The following is a 22812-nucleotide window of genomic DNA, read 5'->3' as shown; positions in this document are numbered from 1 at the left end:
CATCGTGCTAGTTCTAAGCCTAGGCCTCAAGAGACCTTGCACATTTCCACTCTTTCTCTTGGAACCCTGCTTCTGCCATGAGAATGAGTACAGGCTAGCCTGTTGGGGGATGAGAGACAACACAGAGCTGAGATAAGCCACCCTAGCTGAGGCCATCCTAGATCAGTTGGCCCCCAGGTAATCTATCCACTGTCTACAAAATGCCCAACATGCTGATGTGCAGAATCTTGAGCTAAATAAATGGCTGGTGTTCTAAGCAACAAAATCTTGGGGTTATTTGTTACACAGCAAAAGCTAACTCATACATTTCCTTCCCATAGACATGGTATGGCAGAAGCTATGACTTATTCATTTTTGCACCTTCCTCTGGACTCTCTGCCCAGGAAATGATGATGACAAGAAGGAAAAAGGACTGCTGAGCAATGGTGCTAGGTCATGGGTTGGACGCTCACCCTGCATCAGATCCATTGCCACACAGTAAGGGATCAGAAGTGCCTGGTTTATTGATGTAGAAGTCTGCAAAAGAAAGGAGAAAATGAAAGCTTTGCATATGGTTCTGAACCCTACCACTTGAGCCTTGGGTGGTGAAGGTGGCACACTGTAAGAGTAAGATGAGTTCTCTTGGCTATATACACTCATTGGGCATGCTGGGATACTTAGAAGGGGGAAAAGTCCCATCTGGGACGAGAAAAGCTGAGCAGTGACTTCAGCTCCAAGACTCTCCCAGAAGAGGCAGCAAGGCCTGTCCCTGGATTTATGGCTCATTTCCTTGTAAAAGAGACATTGGGCAATAGAATATGGTGGACTCAAAAGTAAAACACGACTCAGGAGAAGCATTTGAACAGGGAAAAGGAATCAAAATACATGTCTATACAGGTATGCAGGGGAGTCACATCCCTTGCCAGCCAGACCTTCGTCGCCACGGCAGAAATTCCACTCGCGTTTTTCATAAGAAAAGTTACTGGTTGTCTCGTTGAAAGCTGTACAATTCTTGACACATTTGTTCTTGAGATTGCCCTTGAAGAGTTGCAGGCCCACAAGGGCGAAGACGCTCAAGCAGAAGACGGTGAGGATGGTCACATCAGCCAGCTTCCTCACTGAGTGGATCAGGGCCCCCACGATGACCTTCAGCCCTATGAGAAGATGACAGTGATACTCCTACATGGGTCAGTTAACACACACAGCACACGTTGTGTGCCTGGCATGCTTTCATCTTAGCCATCTTGCCTTCTCATTACATACAGGTGTGAGGTATTTTAAAAACTCTAGGGCAATTCCAAGCCTAGTTCCTTATATAAACCTAGTAATAACCCTAAAAAGCAGGCTGGAAGGTAAAGATTATTGCCCCATTGTAAAGACAAGGCTACTGAGACCCAGGCAATGCATTTCTTATCATGCTAAGCCTAATACATTTCTGACAATAGCAATTTGATTTAAAAAAATAATTGTTGAGTACCTGCTAGTTCCAGGCACTGTGCTAATCATGAGGCTACTAACTTCATTCCAGTCATTTGGCATCTGTCTTTCTGCATTCATCTCACTTCTGGGAGGCAGCTTGAGGCTGGGGACACATGAATCCATGAACCTCAGAGTGTGTGCATGCGTGCGTGCACGTGTGCGTGTGTGTGTGTGTGTGTGTGAGAGAGAGAGAGAGATAGAGAGAGAGAGAGAGAGAGAGAGATACAAAAGAGATAAAATGAGACAGAAAAAAAAGAGACAGAGACACAAAGACACAGAGAGATGAACATAGCAATAGAGTGAGACCATGAGAGACACTGAGAGAATCACTGAGTCAGATACAGAGAGAATCTGAGAAGGAGCTATGTCAGAGCCAAGCAGGGCTGGCAGCAAAAATGGGGCTCCTGCTTATCTAGGGGATGATTTGCTGCTCTGGCAAATAAAATTGCCTTCTTTGGAGGGCAGATTCATGGGTATTAGAAAGAGGTCTGACTAGAGAAGCAGTCTAGGGTTGAGCCTTGCCTTGTCATCTTGGTCAACAAATAACCCATGAACACTGCTTGTGGCGTCATGGGCTGGGAGCTGAGCAATGGTTGGGGCACTGGCATGTGGTGGAGTAGTCTGACCGTCAAGGGGGAACTCCATAGTATTACCAAGCATAGCATTGTTACACATAGAAGCAGCCTGTAACCAAAGCCTGGGGATAGGAACGGGGTGGAGCGGAATGTGGGGAAGTTGGGAAAGACCATGGAGTCTCCTCGAGGTCAAGCCTCAGCAGAGCCCTGAGGAATGATGATGAGTTAAGAGAGGAGGACTCTTTTGACAGAAAGAGTGGCAAGGCCGGGAGAGGAGCAAAAGCATGGAGTGTTTGTGGAACCACAGGTACATTCTAGAACATGATGTGAGGTGGGTAGAGGAGACAGCTGAGGCAGGAGAGGAAGTCTGGGCAGGTCAGGTCTTGAAAACAAGACTCAGGCTCTTCCTGGCTAAGAGTAGGTGAGAGAGATACCAAGAGTCAGAACTAGCTACTTATTGCCATGGCTGTCTTCATGAAGAAGCTTGTCCTGTGGAAATTGGCAAAGACTTTCCAATCCTTCCTTGAACAGCCAGACACAGAGTGGTAGAAAGGGACTTCCACTCCAGTTTGAGTGTTTATTTTCTAGATGAAGAAATGGATTCTCAGGGGTATCACCTCACTCTCTTCTCCTCTTCAAGGGGAGATAAACCATCAGGCCACAAGGAGGCAGAGTTGAGTCCTGCCTTAGTGTGGTTACCTGGTCTCTAGCCTCACCTTCCCCTCCACCAAGTCAATAGGGGATAAGAAGTATCGCTGGGCTACTGGTGACAACAGAGGTCTTAGAAGGACCATTAAGATAAGCTCTAGTGGCCTACTTTTACAGAGAATTATCCAAATTCTCTGTAATCAAGAATTACTTAATTCTCTTCTCCTCTGTGTGTCCAGAGACAGGACTGAAACTCAAGCTTTCAGATTTATGGAAATGGTGAAAACACTCACCAGACTGCCTTCTCCCTTCCTCTCTATTTCCAAGTTTACAACTTTGGTTTAAGTCATAAATGAGAATCTGACTGGAGGCTTGCCTGACCCCCACAACAAGAATATAAAATGAGGACCTGACTTTCTTGTCATTTATCAAGGGCAAGGCCATGAGGTACTATGGACAGAGCAGTGGTGTAGGACTTGAGACATTAGGTTTCCAGGTCACACTGTGCCTCTTACTAGTGATGAGGACTTGGGATTGTGTTTTCTACTTTCCGAGCCTCCATTTTTTTGTCTTTTAAATGGGGACAATAGTTCATGCTCTGGAACTCTATAGGGCTCTTGTGAAAATCAAAGGTGGACATTAGGTTATGGACACCAACACATGTTCCATGAATAAATGATCTGGTTAAAGCAGCTCACCTGGGATCACAGAAACCGTTTTTAAGGCTCTAAGAACTCTGAATGTCCGTAGGCCCGAGATTCCTCGAAGATCTATTGCTTCACCAACGTATCTGTGGGACCAGAAGTCAGTCAGCATCTCTACAAGGAGAGGGTCCTGCAATGCATGCAGCATAAGTAAAGACAATCTGGGGTAACATGAGCCTAGGAAGGACCCAGAATAGATGGAGAATCTAGAAGCACTTTCACCAATAGACCGACACTAACATTGATTTAATTGTTGCAATATCTTTCAGAATGGCCCCTTTGAGAAGGTGCATTGTGGTCTAGGTGGCTCCATGTGCTACATGTAAACATGGATATTCAAGCATGCAAGCTTGGCCAACCAGTCTCCTCAGACTCTGGTTCCTCAGGAAAAGAGCTTCATGCCAGGTAGGTACAAGGCTGAGCCTTGTCTGATTCACTTTGACAGGCCAGTCATCAGCTCAGATGTGAGGTCTCTGACTTCTCCCTGAGGGTGTGAGACTAACCCTGGAGAGTGACTCCCACAGTGATGGTCTATGGCAACAAGACCCAAGGCCATGCGGTTTCAAATGAGAAAGCTGGATGGATAAGGAAACACCCCAGGGTGTGAGCCTGGGCACACCCACAAGCCTCACACAGATGCACAAACAAGTCAGTGTGGAGAAATACTCACGCCAGAGTAATGACACTAAAATCCAGCCAGTTCCAAGGATCTCGCAGGTAAGTAAACTCATTTAGACAAAAGCCTCTTGCCAGTATCTTTATCAAGGCCTCGAAGGTATAAATGACAGTGAAGACATACCTGGGAGGGAAAGTGGAAAGAGAATTAACTGTGCCATGGAGAGAGCTCAGAGGGAGAGCTGCCGTATGAAGATCATTGCGAGGGTGGAGAAGAGGAGGAAGGTGAAGTGAGGAGACGAGAGGCAGACTGAGGGTCTCAGAGGAGCCACACAGATGGGCGGGGTGGGGAGGGATGTGTATGTCCGAGATGATTGGCAACATCTGCTGCCCTGATGGTAGGCAGAGGGCAATGGTAGGTGAAGTTCAGAGCAAGGACCCTCCCGTTACATGAGGTTCCCAGAGGCTCCCTGCTCTGAGGAAAGCTGGGGGCTCCTCTTCCAACATGTTGATGGCTGAAGATGCAGAAGAGGGATCAGGTCCCGCTACACTGCTCCTCTCAAACTTCTCTGCTTCCATTGTCTCTGTCTTTTCTTCTCACCAAGCCTGGTCTGCAGGCATTTCTGACCTCAGAAACCCCACTCTAACAGCCATGTAAGGCAGTAAACAACTAGGTGTCATGGAAGAGAAAAGCCTCTAAATCCACAAATATCTTCTCAGGAGGATGGATCTTGTTAAAGGACATTATCTCAAAACAGCCCTTCCATTCTGCTGGGCACTTCGCGGGTTTGGATTGGAAGAGATGGATCTGGAGCCGAGGTGGAGGGGAGGGTAGTGTTTCTCAAATGTTTAGAATCCCTTCGTCACCTACAGAAGTGGTTCTCAAACTCTAGCAAGCATCTGAACCACCTGGAGGGCCTGTTCAAACATAGATTTCTGGGCTCTACCCCCAGCATTTCTGACTCAGTAAGTCTGGGGTCGGGCCCAAGAATGTCTTCTTTTAACAAGTTCCCAGTTGATGCTCATGCCACTAGCCTGGAGAACTACCATTTAGAACCACTGGCCAAAGGGATCCAGATGCGCACATAAATCAAAACATAATTTTAGTTACATTAAAAAATTTTAATTACAAAATTATAAACACTGGTATTAAAAATGGGAAGACTTTTGATTAAATACGGCAGATGAAACACATGTATTTACCTCCATCTTTTCTGATACTCTTCTTAAATGACAATAAAAGAATTTTTTAGAACATAAACCCACTAGGACCAAGATAACAGAGAAAGCAACATCATTTTGGAAATGATAGTGAAGATGGATGAGAGCAGACCCAAGAAAGCTGAAACCTTAGCTGGAAATGAGGAGTTCCCAGAAGCGAGCAAACCCACACTGAAGAACTGCTTAAGAGTTAAAGATGCTGAATACCTCTGAAAGCGGGGTTTGGGGGGAGGGTAGAAGGTAGGGATGAAACAGTGTAAAATCTTTACAAGAGGCAGCTGGTCTTCCTAGACCCCACTCCACACCACCTGTTCAGTGAGGAACTGCCTCCTCTGCTCTGGAAATAGATTGGATGTTCATTATCTCAAGAGCTGAATGAGCAGGGGGAGAGGAGGGAGGGAAGGAATGAGAGAAGAGGGGGAGGGAGAGGGAAAGGGGAGATGTGTGTATGTGTGTGGGAAACAGAGAGAGAGAAAGAGTTTGAAAAAAGAAATGTACACTGAAACAGAAGTACAGAGGAAAATTTAAATAGTCAAAGGCAGACAACCCTCCCACCCACCTGCTTCTTCCACTCAGTAAGTTCCTAGAAGTCTGGCAGTCAGATTAATAGCCCAAGATGCTACACTCTTAATATGGACAGGCAGCCAACAAGCACCAGGAATTTGAAGGATGTTGCTAACACCAGAGAATAAAGAAACCAAACGAGAAAAAAGAAAGAAAGAAAAAAATGAGACGACACAGAAAAAGAGCAAGGAAAAGAAAACCCCATCATTAATAGTTTTAGAGTTAAGAGATGAGAAGTTATTCGGTGCAAAAAACAAAAACAGAAGGCTATAAATAAGAATATTCAGAGAGGAAAAAAAAATGGCGTAGATGATAGAGGCTCTGTTCATCCCTCTGGTAACCAAATCAAAGTTGTGACAGAAACAAGGGGTAAAGAGCAAGGAAAATCACCTGGAATCTAGATGAACAAGCCATACAACTATGGAGAGATCTAAAAAATCACCCTGCAACGGCAGAAGGTACGATAGGGCGAGGACACGAGGTTGCCCAGACGGAGTGGCTAAGTGGGACAGAGGCCATGGCAGCGGCAGTGGCAGCGGCAGCTGCAGACGCCTCTTAAAGGGACCGCATCCACGAGTGAACTTCTGTGGTGACAGACCTGCTCGCTCTGAGCACCAGCACCGGTTTGGCTGCACAGGGGGCACTAGGGACTTACAGGGGGACTTACAGGGGGCACGGAGTTGTTGGAGTAAGGGCCAAGGCAAGACTCACTCGGTAGATAAGTGCGGGTGGTATACATTGTTCCTCTGTTGAGTCCTCCCCCATCCCAGTGCGCGGACTCAGCACCACCATAGTGGACATGTTATCAAACTGGATAATGGAAGTTGCTCCGCCCAGAGGATTCCCTGAAACTCCGCCTCCCCCAACTCACAGCCCTGCCCAAGCCACATACAGGTGTGTACTTGCTTAGTCAAGTGCCCTTTGCTGAGCAGCACCTAGACTCACACTGGTGGCAGCTGGCCTCAGTTTCTGGCATAGCCTTTTGAGGTAACTATGAGCACAGTATCTGTGGATTGCTTGCTGAATCTTAACAGGTGGGCCCAGAGGGGCACAGGCTTGGGCTAAACTTGGCCTGCAGCTGAACCCTTCTCAGGACTGTGCCACTGGACACCTACCAAACGAAGCTGTTCTAAGAAAAATGGGAGACTTAAGAGCTTTGCTTAGTACATAGAAACAGACACAGAAGCCAAAATGGAAAGACAAAGAAGCAAAAATCATATTAGAGAACAGAACAGAAATCCAGAAATAATGGAGTCAAGCAATCTAACAGACGCAGAGTTCAAAACACTGGTTATAAAGATGCTCAATGAACTTATGGGAAGTATAGATAATTTCAATGAGAACTTCAACGAAGAGATGAAAAACATAAAAATGGAAATGGAAATTATAAAAGGGAACCAGCATGAAATGAAGAACACATTATCTGAGATGAGAAGTATATTAAATGGAATAAACAAAGTGAATAAAGAAGAGGATCAAATAACCTATATAGAAGAAGGGGAAGCCAAGGACACTCAATCAGAATGACAAGAAAAAAGAAGCCAAGACTATAATAATAATTTAAGGAGCCTATGGGACACTATTAAAGGTAAAAATATCTGTGACATAGGGATACCAGAAGGAAAACAAGATGTTGAAGAGCTATTTGAAGACATAATGATGGAAAACTTCCCTAATCTGGTGAAGGAAATGGACATAAAACCCCAGGAAGCTCAGAGAGTCCCCGAAACCAGGAACCCAAAGAGGCCCACACCAAGACACATGATAATTAAAATGCCAAAGTTTAAATACAATGAGAGAATCTTAAAAGCAGCAAGAGAAAAGCAGTTAGTTACCTACAAGGGAGCACCCATAAGTCTGGCAGCTGATTTCTCAAAAGAAACTATGCAGAACAGAAGGATTTGGCACAAAATATTCAAAGTGATGAAAACCCAGGATCTACAACCAAGAATACGTTATGCAGCAAAATTATCATTTAGAGTTGAAGGACAGATAAAGAGCTTCCCAGACAAAAATAAGCTAAAGGAATTTATCATCTCCAAGCCAGTATTACAGGAAATGTTGGAGGGACTTCTTTAAGAAGAAAAACGTGTATCAAAAACAGGAATAAAGAATGGTAATAACCACATTGCTATCAGCAAGTACCTCAAATGGAAAAGAATTAAGTGTTCCAACCAAAAGATAGAGTGGCTGGATGGATAAGAAAACAAGACCCCCTACATATGCTGCCTACAAGAGACTCACTTCAGATTAAAAGACACACACAGACTAAAAGGACGGGGATGGGAAAAGATATTGCCTTGGTGGACCTAGAGGGTCTTGCGCTGAATGAAATGGGTCGGATAGAGAAAGACAAATATCGCATGATTTCACGTACGTGTGGAATCTAAAGAACAAAATCAACAACAACAAGAAAAGCGGAAATAAACTCATAAATTCAGAAAATATTTAGAGGGATACTAGATGGGAGGGGGGTTGGGAGGATAAAAAAAGGCAAAGGGATTAAGAGGTACAAATGGATAGTTGCAGAATAGACATGGAGATATAGAGTGTAGCATGGGAAGATGGTTAATAATGTAATAAATATGTAAGGGGGAAGGGGGTACTAGATTTAGTGGGGTGGTCAGTTTGCAAGTTATGTGGATCTCTGATCACTATGCTATACAACTGAAACTGGTATATTATTGTATGCCAACTATAATTGAAAAAACCTCATTGACTTGTACAATGTAATTATAAGCAACTAATTGTCTATTATATTTCAATAAAGAATGGGGAAAAGAATATTCAAAAAACAAACAGAACTTTTGAAAACAAAAATAGGATAGCAAAACTAAAACAATAGGAGGGTTGAAAATAAAGTTGAGTAAATCTCATGGAGAGTGGAAAAAAATAAATGGATAAGAGATGATAAAAAGTATGAAAATTAGAGAATCAGACCAATAGGTACAATGTCTGACTGACAGGAAATCTAGAAATAGACAGGAAAAATTATCTAAGAAATAATTTAAGAAAATTTCCACAAACTGAAGGATCTAAGTATTCGGTTATAAACACCCACAAGTATTCAAGAACATGAATGAAAAAGGCTCACATCGAGGCACAACATCACAAATTTCAGAGCATTGTACACAAAGAGAAGAGCCTAACTCTTTGAAGGAGTGAAAATCACAGGTCACATATAAGGGACTGAGAACTAAATATCATCAGATTTCTCAAAGCAACCTTGGAGGTTGTAAGACAATGAAACAATGCGTTCGAAACTTTGAGAAAAATCATTTCTAATATAGAATTTCTCCCCCAGCCAAACTGTTAAGATATGGATAGAATAAAGACAATTATAGATATGTAAAGTTTCAGAAATTTTACTTCCTATCTACCCTTCTAAGAAGGTTACTAGAGGATGTGCTCCACAAAAACAAGGAAGTAACCAGTAAAGAGGAAGGGATGGGATACAAGGGAGAGACAAATAGAATCCAAAAGAAAATGGAAAAAAAAAAAAAATCTCCGGGAAAGAGCTGTGCATCAGGCCTAGAGAATTATCTAAGCCAGATTGAGACAGGAGATGGACTGCAAGAGTGATTTCCCCGAGAAAATTTAAAACTGTGGATAACTTGATGTGTTTGAATAAATCGAAGGAATAATTAAAACTCCGAAGAAGAGTTTGGGAATGAATTAGTGGTAAATATATAGGACACTGAACAAACAAAGACGTGAAATCCTTATTAAGTCCAGAGAAAGCAGAAACATTCTGCAAAAAAGAAATGTAATCAAAGTATGCTGTATGCCACAACCGTGAACAGTATTTGCTTAGCAAGACTATTCTATAGTCTGACTGATTATACTATGCAGTCAGACAATGAGCATATTGTCTGGTTATCTAACCAAAAATTATGATAATAACTAATGGGAAGATGAGTATGAGAGGAAATGAGTGCGTGTTTCTATGCGTGTGTGTGTGTGTGTGCGTGTGTGTGTGTGTGTGTATGTGTGTGTGTATCTAATTCTTTTTTTCCATAATGGAAAGCCAATAGATAATATCTAAAGGAAAAATAAAAAATGGTAGTGTGAGTATGTTATTAAAGATAGGGAGGTATCAGAAGAAAGAGGTAAAAAATAAAGTCGAGAAGTTTGCCTCAGGAAATATGGGATTGGGGGTGAGGAGATGAGGAACATAAAATTGCTATTTTTGCTAGACTCTTTATAGAACTATTTGACCTTTTAAACCATGAACCTGTATATCTTAAATAAAAGTAAAAATCAAATTAAAAAGTGAATAGCGGTAATGGCTTTTCCTATCTGTGAGAGGAGACATAGTGTTTGAAATAATTCACAAAGAAATCTTCATCTGGCTAGATAGCTGCTTGAGCTGTCAGCTTCTATATCTTGTTGGTTCCCCCTCACTCTTTGTGTTTTCTAAATTAGAAAGTCTTAACTCAGAATTATAGGTTGTTGGGAAGATTTGATGGATAGTTTGGGTTTTTCAGATCAAATGCAGATCCAGAAATTATGGAGAGAGTTCTCTCTAAACACTACTTTCAGTGTTTCACTGGAGGAAGAGTGCCCCAGCTTAGCGCCCCTGAAAGCTGGAAGGTTAAAGTTCTCAACGTGAAGCTGATGAAGTCACATCCTCTCTCTCTCTCTGTCTGGTGGCAATTGGCTTATAAGCTATTTCTTCAGGTTCAGTTGCAGCATTTGGATGTAATTTGTAATATGCAAAAGGAATTTTTTTTTCTGATGAAGAAAATCATTGGGTACTGGAAAAAGTCAAACTCTTTGCCATTGAGTCGTTTGCACCACTGTTCAGTTTTAAGAAATCCTGATGTCTGATCATTAAAAAAAATTCTAATATTTAGGCCCTGAAGTCAAAGATCCATACTGAGACACAGTATGTGTATTCACAGAAATGGTTATTTAAAAAGATTTCATTCCTTCTTTTAAAACAGTGTAAACTTTTTTTTTTTTATTTGTTTGTTTGCCAGCCAGAGCGATTCAGTGTAGGAGAAGAGCCTCTTGTACTCACTTTTCATTTCCACTCCATAGGCTGAGGAGACATATGCTAAGTGGCCACAATTGGTTTGTAGTCACAGTTTCCATGATGTCCCTCAGCAGCACATCAGGGTCTGGAGGCATGCTATGGACCCTCACTGTTTTCCAAGAACAAGGCATGTACTGCGTTTAGAAGCAACATGTTTCATTTGTATAGTGATCCCTTTCCTTGCTGACTATGTTGCTGGAGCTTCTTCAGTACCAGTTCAACATATCTTTTCATGTTATATAGTAAAATACATATAACATAAAATTTACTACTTTAACCATTTTTAAGTATACAGTTCAGTGGCATTAAGTACATTCACAACATTGTACAACAGTCATCACTATCCATCTCTGGAACTTTTTCATCATCCCAAATTGAAACTATATAACTTTCCATTCTTCCCTTCCCTACTCCCTGGCAACCTCTATTCTACTTTCTGTCTCCATAAATTTGCCTATTCTAGGTATCTCATGTAAGTGAAATCACACAATTTTTTTGTGTGTGTCTAGGTTATTTTACTTAGTATAATGTTTTAAAGATTCATCCATGTTGTAGCATATATCAGAATTTCATTCATTTTTAAGGCTGAATAATATTCCATTGTGTATGGATATACCACATTTTGTTTATTCATTCATCTGTTGATGGACGTTTGTGTTGTTTCCACCTTTTGGCTATTGTGAATAATGCTGTTGTGAACATTCATGTACAACATAACTTTTAAAGTCTATTTCATATTTTACAAATTAATCTTTAATTAAACCAGAAGTCTCTTAAAATTAAAGTCTACCAAGTATTTGTTGCTTTCTTTCTGACTGCAATATTTATTATTGATTTTGAAGATGATTTCATATCTTACCAGCAAGAGTGTAATTGTACTATAAGGGCGAATGATGACTCTATAGTTTTCATGTCTTTTCAAACTTTAACATGAAATTTTGACAACTTTGTACTCGAAAGCTTATTTTTTGTTTGCAGTAGAGAAAATCAATTGTTTTCTTTAACTTTCATGAGGTTGATAAGTTTTATTGGAAAATAATGTGGAAGTTTTAGTAGCTTTATATTATTATTTAATAAAAATGTTAATAGCTAGTAAACTGGGTACTAGGACAAAGGGTCATTGATTCAATAAAATTTAACTATAATTTTTACTATCATGCTTTCTGTTTTCTTATTTAGTTTTTTATCTGCCTTCGTGAGATTATTCATATTCATTGTCCTCCTGTCTCTGACACACAGTTTCAAGCTTTATATTTATGACAGAGCCCGCTCATCACTTATATTTGCAACCTTATTTCATATTGCAGGATTTATTTTTCTATTTTTACCACTATTATATTTCTGCAAACCACTTCTGAAATGCTGATTCATTCTTTTGAATTGTGGTATTAAGTAATACAACAGCGATGGTGACAAATGCAGGTTTAACGAATGTAAACAATACCTGTCAGATGACAATAAAATACACTATTTAAGATAAACTACTCCAAGTTAATCAGTATGAACTAAGTCAGTCCTTGACTGCACTGCTTGTAAGAACATAACAATTCAGACATTCTATGAAAACTATGATTAATCTTACATTTCAGATTTTTAAATTATGTGGGCATGAAATGATTGCATTGCTCTTTTTTCTGAGTTCATCAAATGATTTAGAGGCTACTGAGAGACTTCTAGTTATCAATAGAGATCCTTAGATCACTTATCGCGAAACATTGCAAGGGATGGAGAGAGTTGAACTCCTCTGTAAAACTGAATGAGAAGAATCTGAGTTTCCAGGGACACAACGGAAGAAAGACAGTGAAGCAGGGAGATGGAAAAGCAACTCAAAGGGACAGTTTATGAGAGGATTATGTCAGCCTCATTTACGAAGATAGAACAGTTGAAATACTGGTAAATTGAACCAGCAATCATCAAATTAAAATCATCAAAAATAGACTAGCAAATTTATTAATATAAACTACTGTATTAACAGATGAAAGACTATATGCTCATCTTAATATAGAAATGTTGCTTAAAAACCAATATTCAATCATCATGAAACTCTTAGCAAACCAGAAGTGGAAAGAAATCTCCATAACTTCATAAAGGGTAATTATGAGAATCTCATAGTCATCATGATAATAGAAATATTTGAAGTATACTCTTTAAAATCAAGAGACAAATAAAAATGCTTACTATCATAGCTTCAGCATTGTGCTGTAGGTCTTGGGCAGTTCAATAAGACAGAAAAAGTAAACAAGTGGCATAGACATTAAGGAAGAAACAAGTTCATCATCATTTGCAAATGATATGATTGTTTAAATAGAAAACACAAGAGAATCTACAGAGAAATGTAATTTGTTAGAGTTCAGGAAGGTTGCTAGATGCAAAACCAATACATAGAAATTAATAACATTAATATGTTTTAGCAATAAAAATAAATATTCAAAAGGACAACCCAAAAGATACTGTACCTAGGGATAAGAAATTTAAGAACTTTACATAAGACAGTATAAAATGTTACGGAAGAATGTAAAAGAAGGCCTACATATAAATTGAAAGATACACCATGCTGATGTGTGGGAAGGCTTGAAATTATAAGTGAGGCAAGTTTTCCTGTGGTAATAAATAAATTCTATGCATTTACAATCAAAGTTTCAATAGAGTTCTAAGAAAAAAGCTTGAAAATCTAACCCTCAAATTGAAATGGAGAAGAAACAGGAAGAACCTAGATAATTTTCAAGATGGCTGAAAAGGAAAGGTGATCAACCAGGTCAAATCTTATTATAAAGCATTTAGATTGGTGCAATGTTGACTCAGGGAGTAACAAATAACTCACTGAGAGAAACAGACTTGGATATGCATGGGAATCTGGTTCATGACAGAGGTAGTAGAAGGAATCACTTGGGAAATGATGACTTATTAAAACTGGTGTTGGGATAATCCATAAGGAAAAATATTAGAAGCTTATCTCCTGTATATATGCGTGTGCATGCATGCACACACACACACAAGTCTCAGAGGATGAACTAAATGCAGAAAGAAATATTATGGCTTTTAGAAGAAAATACAGGAGAATATCTTTATGGAATATTACATAACTAAAAAAATAATAAAATAATTTTTCAAAAGCATTGACTAAAGCATGCATGCAATATGGTATCATTCATATAAATTTGCAAAGATACAAAACACTACTTTATGTGTGCAGGGCCAGATGCCCATTCCTCTGTTTGCCATAGCTTCAACTTCATTTCACATTTTCTTTTCCAGGTGAGGAAACATTTCTCTTTCCACTGTGCTTTTCTCTGCAACCAAATTGCTGTATTTTGTCAAATGTTTCCCCAGATTTTTGGTGTGATTAGTGATGGGTACCCTAGGGTCATCAAAGGGCCCCTTCAATGACTGTGGGAGCTCACCAGGTGGTGATGGGAAAATCTGCTCTAGTCACTGTTAACACTTTTGCATCCTCCTGCACTTTTCATTTCCTTTTGGGGTCCAATTTGATACATTGCTCTGACCCCAGTGAATTTCTAGTTTCTTTCTGAGCACAAAAAAGTATCTATATATCAAATCATCCCACAGCAAACAGGTAGGCAGGCAGGCAGGGAGGGGCAGGGAGCTACCTTTATCATCAGGCAACAGTGCAAAGTTAACATTTCAGAGAGGTATTATGTCAGGGAGGGGAAATTAGGGATGGGAACCACTTATGTCCAAAAGGCTGTATGTATCAAGAGCATGGTGATAGAATCAGTTTCTGATTCTTCACTGGCTACAATTTAATTTCTACTTAAAAATACACAGCGTGATCTTTGTAACTCCAGTCTATCCTAAAGTCATTTACTCTTTTCCTTTGGGCTCCCAGCAACACAGTAAACTTAAAAAAAAATCTGGAGTCTGATCATTTTCCTGAGGCCAAGGATGTTCAACATCATTCAATACCCTTCACATCAATTTCTAGAACTAGGACAAGATAAGTAGATTTTTATCTTTTATATTTTTTCTAAGTGTGTTTATAAAGGAAATTGTGTCAATAATTTAGTGACTACAAAATCTAAAAAAAACCCTAGATTTAATAACAAATGGAAATGAAAATTAGTAGAACTTTGGAAAACAATTTGGCAATATCTCTAAAATTAAAATTGTATGTCCCTTTGACATAGCATTTCCACTTCTAGGAATTCATCCCTCACATTCACCCATGTTATGTATACAGAGCTATGTGTGCACAGACAATAATATGGTGGTTACCAAAGGGAAAAAGGGGATTGGAGGGAGGGTAAAGGAGGTCAAATACATAGTGACGGAAGGAGACATGACCTTGGGTGGTGAATACACAATGCAATATACAGATGATGTATTATAGAATTGTACACTTGAAACCTATATAATCTTATTAATCTGTGTCACCCAATAAATTTAATAAAACTAAAAAAATATATATATATGCGTGTTAGGATATTCACCAAAGAATTATAATGGCAGAATATGAGGATTATGCTGATTAGGAGCAACATAAATGCCTATCAATAGGATAATAGCTAAATAAATTTTGCTTCATCTATGTAAGTAAAATCTATTTAGTCAATTTCTTCAAAATATCTGCTGCTGGGATTTTTATTGCGATTTCACTGAATCTATAAATGAATTTGGGCAGCACTGACATTTTAACAACAGTGAGTATTCTAATCTACGAACATGAGATATCCTTAAGTTTATTTAGATACTTCAAATTTATATATAATTTTCCCCCTCTATGGTTAATGCTTCTCATGTCCTACGTTAATCAATTTTTCTCTAATCTGAAGTCATGAAGATATTCTCCTTTGTTTTTTATTTTTCCCCTCTAACAGCGTTCTGTCTGTCTTTCACAAAGAAATTTAGAATTTAACTTACCTAGAATTTGACTCTAGTGTGGGGTGTAAAGTTAAATGTTCAATATAATTATTCTATTGGGATTCTTAATTCTTCGGCATCATTTAATGAAGACTGCCCTTTCTCCATGTTTCCTAGTGCCATCATTGTCACAAATTCAATGCCTGCACGTGCATTGGTCTGTTTATGGGCCACCTGTTCTGTTCTACTGGTCTGATTAACCTTACACCAATGGCACGCTGTTTCAATTATTAGAGCGTCATAGTAAATAAATCCTGATATCCAGGAGCCCAACTGCTCTTCTCTCGCCTTGTTTTCTTTCTCAAGTATCTTGGCTATAACTTACTCTTTGCATTTTCATATAAATCTTAGAGTTGGTTTGTCAAGTAGTACAAAAAAAAAAAAAAGCCTATCAAGATTTCGATTGGGATCAAACTAAATTTATTAGTCATTTAGGGAGTCTTACAATACTGTGGCTTTGAACCCAGAAATATGTCTCCATTTATTGAATTTCCTGCAATATTACTCAATATTTTAAATAATTTTCTTCATAGAGATCTGACTCATACTTTGATAATCTTATTTTGAGATACTTGATATTTTAGAATGCCAGTGGTAATAGTATTTTAAAAAATATTTTTTCTTTTTGTTGCTGATATATATATATAATTAATTTATGTATATTAATTTATACCCAGCTACCTTACTATACTATGATTAATGCTAATAGTTTATCTCTAGATTATATCGGCTATTTTATGAACAGAATCATATTATCTATAAATCATGGCATCTTTAGTCCTTCTTTTTTTATTCTTACGCCTTTTATATCTTTTCCTTGCCTTACTATACTGGCTAGGATTTCCTTTACAAAGTTGAATAGAACTGATAAAACGGACATCTTTGCTTTTTATTTTTTCTTCCGATTTCAAAGAAAAAGATTTCCATGTTTGAAAATTAAGTATTACGTTTGCTACTTTTTAAAAATTGCTTACCCTTTATCAGAGTACAGCGATTCCTGTCTATTTTTACTTTTCTGTAAGTTTTAAATTATGAACAGATATCAAACTTTATCAAATGATTTTTCAGCAATGATTAAGATGACCGCACGATTTTTCCCCTTTAATTTATTAATAGAAATAGAAGATATTTCCTATTATGCATGTGTTAATGTTATAGTCAGCAAAAAATTAAGAGTTAGAGGAAGAGAAAGCTCTACAGAGCTCCTGTTACTATACCAAAGGTATGTCCAGCTTGAGCTGAGGTGGGGGCACCTCTCTCAGGTGTGTTGGTGCAGAATGTTTTCTGAAAGGCCCCACATTCTGAAATACAGAGCTTCCATTTGCAAACCTAGGGAGCTAGAATAATCTCAGAATATTAAGGTCATTTTGAAGTATATGAGCCATGATAAGTGAATCAGCTTCATTCATGTGTTATTTTCTGAATATGTTCCAGAACCATTTATTCTTATTTCTCTATCAATTTTGTGCCTACCCCTCTTTCCAAGTAGGCCTTCTCTGACCTTCATCCATGGGTGCATCTAGCAGGTAAATGCATGTGGTGGGGAACTCACATGATCAGATCACCCCAGACCAATGAAATCAGACCCTCTGGGACTGAGACCCAGGCATCGATATTTTAAAAAATTCCCCCAGGGGGTTCCAATGCACAGCCAAGGATGAGAACCATTAATCTATAGCTCTTCAAAGCTGAAAATCATGTGTGCGTTTATGAAACCAAAGCCCACAGAGAAAAGATATATGATCATTACAAAGTCAGATACCCAATTAGAACTGGCAGGATAAATAAAAGAAATAAAAGTTGCAAAATGAAGAAGAGAAGAGGACAAAAAGGGAAGACATGAGAACAACAGAAAATCTACTCACTCCATTCTCTCTGGAAGTTCAGTTTGGGTCATGAACACACAATTGACCAAAATAGTGACTGTGATAAATGAACTGAACCACGTGAGAAGCTGTGTTAAGGAAAAGCTGAGTCACCATGTTTCCCTGTGGCATCTATGATCACCCTGACCCTGAACGATTAAATTCATAATTCCTAGCTAGGATCAGCTTTATGGTCTTGTCACTTAATAACCACTAACATTTCTGAGTGCCTACTCTGCACTGTGTACTTTGTCCATATTATTTCTAATACAACTAATCTACAAGTAGATATTATTATCGACATTTTAGAGCTAAGAAAACAGGCTGAAAGAGCTTAAATAATTTTTCCATGTCACACAGCTAGTCAACCCTGATGTTGAGATGTGAACTCAGACCGTTTGATAATAGAACCCTAAGCAAGATGAAAGGAAACAGAATCTCCCTTCCAAAATGTCCTTCTGCCCTGAAGCCTTCATTTCACTATACAATATGGCCTGAAATTTCATCCAGCAAATGTCTCTTTTTTTCCTGTAAGACAGAATACTCCTAGGAAGTTAGAGATAAGGGGAGGGCTACAAACTTTCATGGGAATCAGTTTAGTCAGGTTGTTTTCTTAATACAGCTAAGGTCAGGCACACTGAGTAGGTGGACTTCTGGCTAGGAATGGGGGAGGTAGCACAGGCTAGTGAACTGCTGGGTCCAGGAGAAAATTCCATGTAGGATTAGGCTGCTGTGGAGAATTCTGAATAGCCAAAGAGGAGAATCTTGGAAAGGCTGGGCAAGGGAATCTTCAAAAGGGGAAGGAAACACTGAAAAGGAAGGTGAGTGGAAGAAAGTAAATAAATGGTGGAGAAAATCCAACAGTAAATTTCTCCTACCGGACATTTTTCTTAGGACTAGCTGAGTTCTTAACAATTACTTCCTGAAGAAAAGTAAAGACTGAAGATGAACTTGACCTATGAAGAGAGGTCAAGTTCATCTTCAGAAAGACCACTCATCTTTCATAATTTTGACTTGAGCAGAATTACTTAAATCTATTTTAGTTTTCTGTAAATGCCTTTAATGTGCCCTGTTTTACAGTTACTTAGGAACACATCTATTTCAAAAAGAGAAATTCTAATTAAACCATCTTTTTCTATTGACTTGCAATTAAATTAGAAATGTGTTCATATGGGGAGGAAATGCTAACCCCAGGATTAATTTAAAATCGTATCCTCAATCCCATAAACCTTTAAAAGTAAAATGACATATTATACATAATATTATTTATGAAAACATCCATAACAAATTTAATTAGAAGTATAATTTTGATGAAATAGTACTAATAGGACTCTGAGAAATCCATACCTTGAAGAGTGTTTTTTGGAGGTACGGCTACCAAATTCATGAGATTTAAATATATAAATGCAGACTTTTGATAAGTCTGTGATCAGGAGAGCCTCAATAGCCTTTCTGACCAGTTGTGACTGTACGATGAAATTATTTACTCATAAAATCTCAAGACAAAAAGAATATTCACTGGTCAATTGATCCTTTAAAGGAATTTTATTATTAATTAGCAGTTTCTTACTTATCTAGATTTAATTCAACCAGGATTCATGGAGAGGAGTTCATGTATTTCTTTATTTGTAATTTTATGTAATTGTATATATATATTTAAAAACCAAGGAGAGATGACATATTGAGAACATAAATTACCCTACTTTATTTCCATTAACTGCCTACTTTCTTATTGCTGATACTGCTCTAAGCAGGATGTAGGCTGGACCTCTGAGCTAGTGAGGTGACCTTAGACAATTTACTTAATGTCTGAGTGTCAGTTTCATTATCTGTAAAATGGGGGTGTTAATTCTTTCTTCAAAGGCTTCTGACCTATGAGTGTTGACACTTAGGAGATATCTAGCTAATGAGAGTCTACTATTATCATTAAATATCCTTCTATTGAATCGAGAAATCCAAGATTCAATTAAGAAAGTATACTTTCCACTGGTCAGCCATAAAGATAACGCATAGAAAGGGAAGTAGAATGCAACTTCCTTAAGCTGCAGAGTTTCATGTTGAGATGGCTCTGCCAGGCTGACCAGCTCACTGGAGGCTGTCTGGCAACCCAGAGAGTGCCTCAAGTGGGAGGAGCAGCTGCTTTCACTGGAGCCTCTTAAGAGGCTGGGCACCACCCGTCAGGCAGCTGAGGCAAGGCTGTTCTTGCAAGTCAACCTCCTGGAAGCCAGAATTGAATTTGTCATTTGGAACTTCCAACTTAGACAGTCACCAGGGAAGATCCTTGGAAACCAAAAAAAGCCAAAGTTTTTTTTTTTTTGTATTAGTTTGGCTTGCCTTGGGGAAAACAAAACAAAACAAAGAACACCCTACACCCTAAAAGAAATTGAAGCCAGTTTATGAAGCTACTTAAAACAACTAAGCAATTAATATAATATAGACATTTGACCAATTTGTCTCTAATCATTACATTCCTCAATGGCATGAACCTCAGACTATTGACATTTTTAACCTGCTGGTAATTTGGGTGTAACCTTGTTGGCAGTACCCCATGACCAATGTGGTCCCATTAGACGATCTATGTTCTGCCCATTGTGGTCTGTTCTCTTTGCTGTCTGGGAGGTACTGCTCTTTTGCCTAATGAGCTGCCACTCCCTAGCATAGCTAGGGTACAGAGAACAGCTCATGCTTGTCTTATCTGCCCAAAGAAGCCTTTTACTGGTTGTTATGTTGTGGGAAGAGCAGGCCACACGCGGTGAGAATGTGCCTGGCACATTCAGCACAGCTCCCCTCATAAAGAAGACATTTTTCAAGTTGTGGATCCACAGGTGTATGTAGACTAGTCTAGGTGAACCCAAACCCACCTCTGGGTTGCACGAAGACCTCTGCCTTGGGACTGCTTTGGGTGTTGGACACATGAAAGCCACAAGCACTTTTTTCAATTTAATGATTTTAAAAAAGGATTCAGTTGGAGGAAAGCTCTATTGCTAATCTCTGAAGAAGGCACTGGACACGAACGTAAAGCCTGATTCTAACATGTGGAAGAATCAACTATGCAAAGGATATGAGTGGACAGACACTTTGATGGCTGTTCTTCTGATCAGGTTGAAAGGACTGAATAACCACAGAGCCCGAGTGGCACTAAACCGGGAAATGGTCCTCCCTTTGTTCAGCACCATAAATGTCTAAAACAAAACAGAAAAGAAGGCGGACCTCTAGTGAGAAAATACATCCTCACACAACCATGTGTTTGAGCATAAGTAGCATCGTCTCGGGGTCATGAGCAAGAGGGCTCTGGGAACCATGGGTCAATGAGAGTCAAATGGAGAACAGAGATTTAGGAAGGATCAGGGATGATAGCCATATCCTCACCCTCTCTGCAAAACCCCAGGCCCTGTGGCTGACTATGCATCAAGACGAGCCCACTGCAAGTGCCTGATGGACAGGCAGCTGACCATGGGGTTGGTAAGATGCATCATGCCTAGGGAAAGAGGACGGCATTCTGTTGCATTTAATTTCTCTTCTAATTAATGGATCATCCTTGGTCCTGTGATGTTCCTTCTGTTCTCTACCTCCTAGGTCTCCCCTTTTAAACCCTCCCCGGGTTCCTTCTTCCAAGCATGTAAGGGGAGTGAGGGCTCTTGGCAGATGAAAGGAGGTGCCTTTATTTTCTCTACAAACCGTATTTGAGATGGCTGACTCCTGCCCCTCCCAACTCCCAAACATGCACACACCGTTTTTTTTCATCTGTGTAGTACAACTAAGATACAAACAGCATAATTGTCATGGAACAGCTCTTGTTTAAACTAGTGGTTCTCAAAGTTTTTGATATGAGGACCACAAAGAGCTTTTTGTTTGTGCCATGTGTGTGTATATAATACTAGAAATTTAAAATATAGAAAAATTTAAAACATAGGACTATACAAGCATACATTCCAGTAGCTATTAGACCGATGATGTCATCTTCCATCAATATCTGTACATTCACTAGTGTATGTTCACAAACGAATGTGAGTGAAAAAGACAAATGATATCTAAAAATTATTATAAAATAATTTCAACCTGCTGAACTCACTAAAACGGTTTTGGGAACCTCGGGCATTTTGAGATCGTACATTGCAGATCACTGGTTTCGGTCATCCTGATTTCTGTTCCTCTTCTGTACTCTACCCTACCTCCAGCCTCAAGATCTCTGCTCCCCACTTGCAAAGAGAGCCAACAACTCCGGAGACCCTAGGCCAGAGCTCATCCAAGGGAACAGCCAACTACCTCTGAAAACGCCACAACAGTTGTCACTGCTTTTGAAGGTTTAGGTTTAATTCACCTCTACCATAAATATAAGGATTCAAAGACAGCATTCAAGAAGTGAGTTAGATATATTTTTCATTGACTGAGTCTAGCTGACAACCACATCATCCAGGGTGCAAAAGGTCTCCCTGGGATGGGGTGTGGGGAACAGAAGCTTCCTCTCCCAGAACTGAGAACAGCTGTTCCAGCCAGCAGCCCTTACCCGGTGTGTGCTGTAGAAGGGGTCCAGATCCTCCAAGGGCTCCCCGACCAGTTCTGCAGGGAGCTCACCATAGAACTTGGGCAGCTGATTGAAGGCTTTCAAGTCTAGCTGGGGCCGAGGCTTCTCCTCTTGGTCCTTCTGCTCGCTGTGCTTACCTTTGGCTTTCTTTGCTGCCTGCTCGGCAGCAATTCTCTTTTCAATCTCCACCAGGGACTCTGGAGTGAATCGATGGAAGTTGGTAGTTTCCGGGGACGCAAAGGGGAATTCCATCTTCTCATTCTTCTTTAGGAAGAATTTATAATCTTATGAGAGTGGACAGAAACACAGAGACATAACAGCCTGCCCACTGGCCTCTTTCTCTCATCCCTCCCACCTTGCTTATGAGAACAACTCTTCCATCCACCTCTCTAGTTCCTTCCTTAACACACACTGAGCTCTCCCCAGGACTCAACTGCCCCGGCACAGCTCTCTGGGGAGACCATTCATTCCATTCTGCTCCAGCTACTGCAGGGTCATGTCTATGCTTCTCATGAGCTTCTTCTAGTTATTGCTCCTTCAGCATTTTGTAATGCATCACCACCACGAGCACCACTAGATCTAGCCGCACCGCCCTCCCTCCTTGTCTCCATGACAGGGGAGTAACAGGCATGCTCCCACATTTATCAAAGACTTTGGTTCATGATCTACTTTATCTTTAGTCTCATTCTGCCTTCTGACCACCTTTTATTTATTGACATTT

At 39.7% G+C, this 22812-nt stretch overlaps 1 protein-coding gene across 1 annotated transcript in view; it reads right to left on the bottom strand.

Annotated features, from left to right (window-relative positions):
* SCN10A (sodium voltage-gated channel alpha subunit 10) overlaps positions 1 to 22343 on the bottom strand; it is a 78466-nt gene extending 56123 nt beyond the window's left edge. Inside the window, exons 1-7 of the mRNA XM_039843272.1 lie at positions 22074 to 22343; positions 20630 to 20748; positions 17567 to 17647; positions 4056 to 4184; positions 3380 to 3471; positions 912 to 1133; positions 453 to 516 (exon numbers count right to left, since the gene is read on the bottom strand). Coding sequence (XP_039699206.1) covers positions 453 to 516; positions 912 to 1133; positions 3380 to 3471; positions 4056 to 4184; positions 17567 to 17647; positions 20630 to 20748; positions 22074 to 22343 — 977 coding nt within the window. The remainder of the gene's footprint in view (positions 1 to 452; positions 517 to 911; positions 1134 to 3379; positions 3472 to 4055; positions 4185 to 17566; positions 17648 to 20629; positions 20749 to 22073) is intronic.
* Positions 22344 to 22812: the final 469 nt, after the last annotated feature.

This window comes from Pteropus medius, unplaced genomic scaffold (genome assembly GCF_902729225.1).
Source record: "Pteropus medius unplaced genomic scaffold, Ma_sr-lr_union100, whole genome shotgun sequence".
NCBI classification, from domain to species: Eukaryota; Metazoa; Chordata; class Mammalia; order Chiroptera; family Pteropodidae; genus Pteropus; species Pteropus medius.
The sequence above is the reverse complement of the archived record's forward strand: the minus strand, read 5'-3'. Positions and strand labels throughout refer to the sequence as shown.